Source organism: Oryctolagus cuniculus, chromosome 10, assembly GCF_051225735.1.
Source record: "Oryctolagus cuniculus isolate XC-2025 breed Fujian yellow rabbit chromosome 10, ASM5122573v1, whole genome shotgun sequence".
Classification (NCBI taxonomy): Eukaryota; Metazoa; Chordata; class Mammalia; order Lagomorpha; family Leporidae; genus Oryctolagus; species Oryctolagus cuniculus.
Genome location: NC_142876.1, coordinates 45,558,769 through 45,567,263, shown reverse-complemented (window position 1 = coordinate 45,567,263; position 8,495 = coordinate 45,558,769). Strand labels below are relative to the sequence as shown.

The following is an 8,495-nucleotide window of genomic DNA, read 5'->3' as shown; positions in this document are numbered from 1 at the left end:
GGCTTGCTGACTGCTTGTGACTTTTCTCCAGTGCTCTCATCCACTTCTACTCATTGTTGCAAATAGATTCATTTAACCAAATGGAAGCCAAAGAGAGAAGGAATTTGTATTGCCTGCTCCCTGCCCCTCCTAACATGTTATGTGTGTCTTTGTTTTTAAAGCTCACTGTTTCCATTTCTCTTTGTCTTCTCTATCTTCTAACCACACAGGTACCAGATGACCTGTGAACTCCATCAGTTGCCTAGTTATCAAGTTCTTCTGACTATGTGCAATAGCTGTAATCTTCAATCTCCTAATCCAGAATGGGTCTGCAGTAGCAGGAGTCCCTCATACACATTCCCCACTCCTTACTGAGGATGAACAGAGCCCCAGGAAACTCTGCCCCAGGCCTGACTCACTAAGGAACAACTGCAAGGCAACTTTGAACATTTATTTATTTATAGACATTTCAGAACCATTTAAATCAACAGACAACGAATTTTCTTAGATATAATATACTGTGTTTATCTTGAGGTACACATTGGGCCCATTAGATAATGCCTGGGAAGTAATGCAACTGTTAACTTGTAGTTAACAATCTAAGTTTTCCAAGCAAAGTCACTGGAGAGGCAGTTACAAAATACTTTCAAAGAATACGCCAGATTCATCTGAGTTAAGGAAAAAAAAAAAAAACCCCAAATTCTTAATTGAGCTCAATTTTGAGGCTTAAACAATATTTTAAATGGAACTTAATATGAAAATGGGAGAAAAGGTTCATAGCTAAGAAATTATCTGAGCCCTACTACATGAGATTGTAAACAAAGGAAATCCGCAATTTGATAAGCTCTATTACAAAATTCATAGGCTAAAAATTAGAGCAGCAAAATTACAGAAGATATTTATATATAAGTTTAACTGAAATCACATTTACTTCTTATTTCTGGCTATCACAATGAGACATATTTTAAAACACCAAGCTTCGAAGACTAAATGATGTGATTTGAGCATGATGAGGCCATAAGAATCCTTTTATAACCCCAATATTACAACCCCAAGGGAGGAAAGTCCTCCTTCCCATCATTTGCATTCTGAACTGCTTACTCTTGCCTTAGCAGCCTTTAGGTTACTAGAAAAATAGTAGAAATTGATAGAATGATGTTTCTGATAGCCTTGTGTATCCAACAGAAGAGTTTCACAGAAGATTGAAATTAAAATTTGCTCTGAAGGGTTTCCTAGGTTCCTTCAAGAATTATTTTTTCTAGTTTTTTATTCAAAACATTAATCATATACATAGTTAGGCAGGATGAGTAGTGACATTATACAAAATTTCTGGAAAATGGAGGACCTTCTATTCCACACCCACTCCCTAAATTTCTCCGGGAGCTGTATGGATTATGTGCAGGTGGTTCTGGAATGTGAGTGGAAGCTGTTCATGTGTGTGTCTGGGAACAGTTGGAATGGACTGTCATAATCCCACAAGATTGCTGTATTTCTATAGGAGACAAGAATAAACATCGCCACTTAGCTGAATGGGAAGTTCATTCGACTTCATAAACTTGGAACAGTCTATGTGGGTAGAAAGAGTATAAGTGTACATTTCACAGTTCATAAAGCTGAGCGGCTCAACTTACAGAAGAGAGAACTTGGAGGTGTTTACAAGAGTCTGAGACGGAACTGATCTGATTGTTTGACTTCTCCCTCCCAGCAAGTCAGGTCCACATTTTGCATTTTAGCTGCTTGGCTTGGTTTATTGCTGATTTTCTTTTCTTATGGGGATATGATGATTTTAGCCATGATTTTATGGACACCCAAAAGGTCCTGTTTAGACAGACACTGCCCCCAAGCACCGTGGTCACTGTTCCAATGGCAGGGAAATTGCCAGAAGGAGGTGCAGTCAGCTTGACCTGGTTGGTTAGCAAAGGCTCTGCTTGTGGGGATCTCTGCACATCGCTTTTCACCGCAAAATCACAGCTCTCAGAAGGGAAGAACCAAGAACTGCTGCACGTCTTGTCATGATTCCCTCGGGGCTCTGAATGCCTTTGTCTAGTCAAGGTCTTCCTCAGACAGGAGCCCAGCTCAGCAGTGGCGATTACACTGATGTGCACCTTGGGAGATGCCAGAAGGTATTTATTACAATTAGACAAATTCCAAGTCAGAAAAACAATAATGAGAGACACAGGTACCTTCTGTCTCCAACAGATTCCAAGTTTTAATGGCCTTGGTCTTGGGGTTTTTATTTTGTAGCCCGTAACAGAGGCTGCCATTTCTTCCAACTGCGGGCTCTTTAAAGACAGCACACACTTAAGTCTCCATACCTCCAGCTGCCCAGAGGATTTCATGCCTGTCTTACCCCCCCACACACAGTCTCAGCAACTGTGATTTTTAAATATAAACAATATAAGCTCGGAGAGGAAAGGGGCTGGGTCTTGTTTTCAGAATTGCCATGTGATACCAGGGGAGTATCTGGCACACAAAAGGTGCTCAACCAATGTTGTTGCACAAGTGAATCAAAGACCACGATCCTTGCCTTCAAAGAGTCTCTGAATTGTCAATCAATGCCAACTTGGCATAAATATGCCAGGACTACAACAAATGGACAGAAAGAAAACCACTGTTGTTTGTGTAAAGTCTTTGCAAAGGAGAAAAGATGAAAGGAGTCAGCTGATTATAGTGGGTAACCATCCTGGGAATCCCATACCAACTCATTTTCTTCCTCCCGAGTATTAGAATCATGTCCAAGTGTTTTAGAATGCATTCAGCCAACAAAAATGCAAAGCTTTTCAACTGTATCTTATCTGTTTTCATTTTAAAGGGAAGTCCTGAGAGGTTACCTCTTTCCCTCTCATGGAGGGATGCTTTTGAAAACATGAAGGTCTGATTGGTCCCCTGTTGTGTGGCGTGCAGTACTGGAAACCTCTTCATAGATCTGTCAGTTACTTAGGAGGTGCTCCTGTTTGACAGTTTTACAGGGTACTATTTTTACCTTGAGCAAAACCTCTACATTTTGGGAGACATATTAGAAGAAAATAAACACTTTTTTAAGAAAAGGAGATCTAAGATGGAAAATTAGAATAGGTATCAATTTGCTTGCACTCTAAGCCAGTAGATGGATTAAAAAATATCTTTCTAGTGCCAAGAATTAAGAGACATAGTCCACAGGTCTAACAAAACTAGACTGGTGAGCAGGAAGAGGAGATAATACAATATGACCCAATCTTGCATGTGATGCTAACACCTTGTTGGCTTATTGATCTCATCCAAAAGGCCACAGTTTGCACCTTGGTCACAGGTCTGTACGTCCAGAATCCAGGGTCAGACTTTTCACAGGCAGTAGGGCTGTCTGGACGACAGCTTGCTCAGAGAACTAAAACTCTTCTAAGATTTATATCCTTTAAGGGAGTCAGGAATGCTGATGATACCATGATATTTTAGACTATTTGATCACATTTAGCAAAAAAATTCTCAGATCAATGTCCTGGGATTCTCGGAATGCTAATCATAATGTGTTTTCTTTGGAAGAGAGGAAAGACAAGGTTTATAAAATAAACACTCTTATTTGTATGTTTAAAAGTATTCCACATATGCAGCACACACAGCAGTAAACAATGGTACATCCGATTTCTGAGTCTTCCTAGAGCATGAAGCATGCTGAGGATACCTGACGTACTCAGTGCTTTCACCATCAGACAGAGGGCGAAGACCCTTCAACTTGAGAATTTTCATTCACCAGAAACTGTCATTTCCCCGGACATTAGCATGGAAGTAGATATGCAAAAAACCCAGCCAGACAATGGGCTGACAGACTTATTCTTCAGTACAGACCCTTCCCTGATTTGTTGCAAGTTTTCCATGATGAGAGGAAAGTTTTCATGTGACTGGATTCTGAGAATCTTTGAATCATCCTGTCCACTATTCCTAAGAGAATCGACTTAGCCAATGGTCCCCTACCTCAATGGATAAATGAAAGTGAACGCATGTTATCTAAAAATATCAGATTCAAAATTCAGTTTACATACATGTGTATATTGTGTACCTATACTTGTAGATACAGACATACACGCATATTTTGTTTCTTCTCTGCCTAATACAGCAATGGTTACAGATAAATCACTGTGGTCATGACTGACTTGTATTTCTAAGGACATCCTTAGAAACGAGTTGATATATCCTCTATCAACACAAGACTTTTGCCAAAATGCCATTTGGTAAAAAGATCCCCACCAAGCATGTAACATTAAAGTGTCATTTCATACTGCGAACATTTTCAGGCACAAGAGTAAAACAACTAGCATTAAGCAATCCAAATGACAGAACACAGAATATACAGTTAATTGTCTAAAGTCAACTCCCTCCAAGAAAGGGAATTGTTGTTCAGAAGTGTTTTTTTTTTTTTTTTTAAAGATTTTCATGTCTTTCAGCTTTGGCTATTTTGTGATAAATATCATACCTTCTCACATAAACCTACTTGGGGAACAGTGATTTCTCTGAACACGCCTTTTTCTCCTTCTAGCAGCTGCTGAGTGTTGAGTGACGTACAAGGCACACCTCTAAGTGTTCTGTACAGCATTTTTATTGATGTACAAAATAGCCTGCTCACCATTCAAAAATGTAATCTGCATAGTAAGTTTCTCTCATCCTTATTTACAGAGAAGGTTTGTAGTGCAAAAACATGAAACTGTGCCCAGCTCAGCCCTGGCAGCACGTGCAGCGAGCAGTTCTGCTCTGGGCTAGCTGGGGGGTATTTGGCTATATTTTGGGCCTCCAGCCATTAATGAACTGCATTATCTTCTTCACCTGCAGTTTGCTCAGTTTGAAATCCTCTGAGAGGATCTCTTCTGTTAGTTGAACAAGCAAATTCCCATCAATCTTTTCGGTAACGAAGAATGATATGACGTCTTCAGACAAACCAATAAACCTTAGGGACTTGGACACTTCTTCTACAGAGAGTCCCGACAGATCGGCAGGTGGCTGCCATGGGGAGCCGTCCCCACAGGACCTGGGGGCCAGCTGGAGGTGCAGCGGAGACGAGAAAGGGTAGGAGACGGAGAAGATGTCCTGCACGCCCTTTTTAACAAAATACTGGTCCTCAGAGAGGTCTGGCGACCCCAGCTCGGGGTCTTCCTCAGCACCATCGATTTTCAGAGGCAGAGGAGATGTTTCCGAGGCTGCTTTCTCTTCCACTGGTTTTGGAGCCCTGGGGGGCAACGCAGGGCACGAGACGCTCTGCTTTGTCATGCCAGCCGGGACAGTGCCCTCATCCGTGCTCTCCAGGGAGTAGCTGGCTGACTTGGGACAACCGGAGACGCTGCTACTGAATTCTGCCGTGACCGAGCCAGGAGGGCTGCTCAGGGGCTCACAGCCGTCGAAGTCAAAGGGTGCTGGGCAGTTTCTCTTTGGTGTGCCTGGCGTCTTCTGTCGAGGGTAACTGTAACTCCTGCTCGGATCCAGCAGGAAGTCGCTCCGGGTCTGGCTCTCGGATGCTCCCGAATAGTGGTTAGGCCACGAGAGCCTGGAGGACAACGGTTCCGCAGAAGGACTTCCGAACGGGGACTTGAGGTCCACAGAATCTGTTTTCCCTCGGCTGCATGGATAACAGGAAACGGGAGCACTTTCAGAAGGACTTGTGTCACTTTTAGTAACGCTGCTTGAAAGGAATCAGAAAGGGAAATCAGTGGAAATCACACAGCATAGGCAAAACAAGTCAAATCCCACATCTTCTCTTATCAACAGATGCTACCTCCAAGCATAAAAAGACAGGAAAAAGTATAATAGTTTAAATTATACAAAAAAGCACAAAAGCACCTGCTAACCTCATTGAGTTTCTAAAAAACAATATTTAATAAAATATATGAACAATTATGAATTTGTGCCTAATGACTTAAAACACTATAGAAGAGACAGAAATGAGACAGCTAAAAGCAAGTCATTATTAGTGGGTGCCTGTATCTTCACAGTGAGAAAAATTCTGAAGTCCTGTTTGGCATTGTGCCAACAGGTCTCAAGATTGATTAGTGATGCCTGCCATGCACAAAGGAGGAGTCAAAGAGTGGTGAATGGTGTCTCATGCTTGTCATCCTTGTGTGACGTCACCAGTACCTCCACCCACAGGTCTGAAATAGGAAGATAAATGCCTGGTTTCTCTAGCACTCAGAGGCAGTAGCTGAAGGATTCAAATAGCCAGAGAACCAAGAACACCTACAAAGAGAGCTACTTTAAACTGTAAAGAGCACACGTCGGGTGGGGCACTCAGTCAGCTCTGGGGCTGTGCTGGAAGAGATGGTGAACCAGAGTGTGCTGAGAGGTGGGTGTTGGGCTGAGGGAGCAGGCAGTGGCCTCAGAGGCAACAGCCTATGCAACGGAAACTGCTTCTTTTGGAAGAGAAAGACGTGCATTGAAGCTGGCTTCACAGCCTCAGGGGCTGACCAAGAGAAGTGGGGTGGACCTATCCGATTGTCTAGACAGAAGAAAGCATGGAAAGTTACATGGAGATAGATTTTAACTTGATAAATATGAAAGATTTCTTTTAAAAAAATACTGGCATTTGCTAACAATGGAAGGTGTTGCAAAAGAAGGCGCTCAGAGCACTAGAAGGGTCCAGAGGAGGGCAAAACTCCCCAGCTGTGGTCGAGAAGGGAAATCCTGAGTGGAGAGGCAAGGGAGCCCTAGTGCTGGCTGAGGGTGCCACCTGCTTGAGGCAAAGTCAGGGTGGAAAGAACAGGATGCTGGCTCGTGAGGAATGAGGGCAGTCCAAAGGCTGTTTCCATTTGGCGGTCACCACTGAATTTCTCAGATCCTTGGTGCACCCTTTCTTCCCAGGACACTGGTCCTTCCCTTTAAACTGAAAAAACCAACTCATCATGCTCTTCTGGCAAAATCACTAAAAAAAAAATTCCTCTCTGGCCACCCTGCCAGGTGTGGGCTACCTTGGAAAGAGTCTCCAGAAACTGTGGGCCGGCGGAGCTCAGGTTGCAGAGGGCCCCGCAGCAGGACTTACATGTTGTGCAGCCCCGAAGAGTAGTAGGACAAAGTGGGGCTGGGAGAGCGAGTCTGCGGCCGTGCTGGCTTGACCGTGCGAGGAGGGACGGAGGGGCTCGTGGACAAAGGCTTTGCACTTCGGGGCGGAACAGGTGGGGCGTTCAGGAGCCGGCATTCTTCCCTGACCTGGTGCAAAAAAGAACACTTCAGGTTAGCAACAGACTGGGGACCGCAGCTGGACCCTGTAAGGCAAAGTGGCTTCTCAAACAGTGATGTCAGGGGTCAAGAAATGGAGAGACAAGACTGGAGGAGCTCACGAGACAGATGGTTAGGGGTTGCCATTGTGGTGTAGCAGGTAAAGCTGCCACCTGCAATGCCAGGATCCCATAGAGGTGCCGGTTCAAGTCCTGGGTGCTCCACTTCCAATCCAGCTCTCTGCTAATGTGCCTGGGAAAGCAGCGGAGGATGGACCAATTGCTTGGGCCCTTGCACTCACTTGGGTGACCTGGAAGAATTTACTGGTTCCTGGCTTTGGACCGGTCCAGCTCCAGCCATTGTGGCCATTTGGGGAGTGAGCCAGTGGATAGAAGATCTCTCTCTCTGTCACTATCTAACTCTGCCTTTCAAATTAATAAATAAATCTTCAAAAAAGAATAAAGAAAGATAATTAAACACAGAGGCTGCCAGAGATCAAATCAGATGCCTGTCACGTACTTGCTGGGACCAGGCTGATTTTGAAAGAAACTTCTTGGCCAACATTAGTTGCTGCTGAAATACAGCAAGTGAGGCAGAATACAGCCAGATACACTGTCTTTGGTTAAAGAGTTATGGAAATGTGATGCCACACAAAATGGAAGTATTAAAAAAGTAAGGACATAAGGAGTTCATGATCTCAATAGAGAATTCAACTCTCAGGTTGAGTTGTTTATTCATTGTTAAAACAGAATTCAGCTGGACCAAACCATAGGGAAACACAGACTTTTTACAGGCTTACATCTTCTCAAATGGGGGTCGGCATTGTGGCGCAGTGGGTAAAGCCAACGCCTATGAGGCCAGCATCCTATGTGAATGCCAAGTCTTGTCCTGGCTGTCCCACTTCCAGTTCAGCTCTTAGCTAATGGCCTGGGAAAAGCAGCGGAAGATAGCTCAAGTGTTTGGGCTCCTGCCACCCATGTAGGAGACCTGGATGAAGCTCCTGGATTTGACCTGGCCCAGTCCTGGTTGTTGTAGCTATCTGGGGGAGTGAATTGGTAGAGGGAAGATCTCTCTCTCTCTCTCTCCCTTTCTCTATAACTCTTTCAAATAAATAAATAAATAAATCTTAAAAAAACCACTACTTCTCAAATGTAAAAATGCATGGCAATCACCAGGGATCTTGTTAATACACAGACCCTAATTTAGGGGACTCAGGGTGGGCCTGAGAAGTCTGTGTTTCTAACAAGCTCCCGATGATACTATAGCCCTAGGAACCTACTTTGAGAAACAAAGTTGAAGGTGAAGAAATGAGGCTGCTGCCCAGATCTAAACACCAGTATTTTCAG

General features: G+C 43.7%; 1 protein-coding gene across 3 annotated transcripts in view; it reads right to left on the bottom strand.

Moving 5' to 3' along the window:
* Nucleotides 1-416: 416 nt before the first annotated feature.
* Nucleotides 417-8,495, bottom strand: part of GAREM1 (GRB2 associated regulator of MAPK1 subtype 1) — a 246,699-nt gene continuing 238,620 nt past the window's right edge. For 2 of the 3 annotated variants that reach the window (XM_008261187.5, XM_089305202.1), the window contains exons 5-6: nt 6,974-7,140; nt 417-5,623 (exon numbers count right to left, since the gene is read on the bottom strand). In XM_008261187.5, coding sequence (XP_008259409.1) covers nt 4,726-5,623; nt 6,974-7,140 — 1,065 coding nt within the window. In that variant the 3' untranslated portion in view covers nt 417-4,725. The remainder of the gene's footprint in view (nt 5,624-6,973; nt 7,141-8,495) is intronic. The other variant, XM_002713492.6, reaches the window with a different exon arrangement.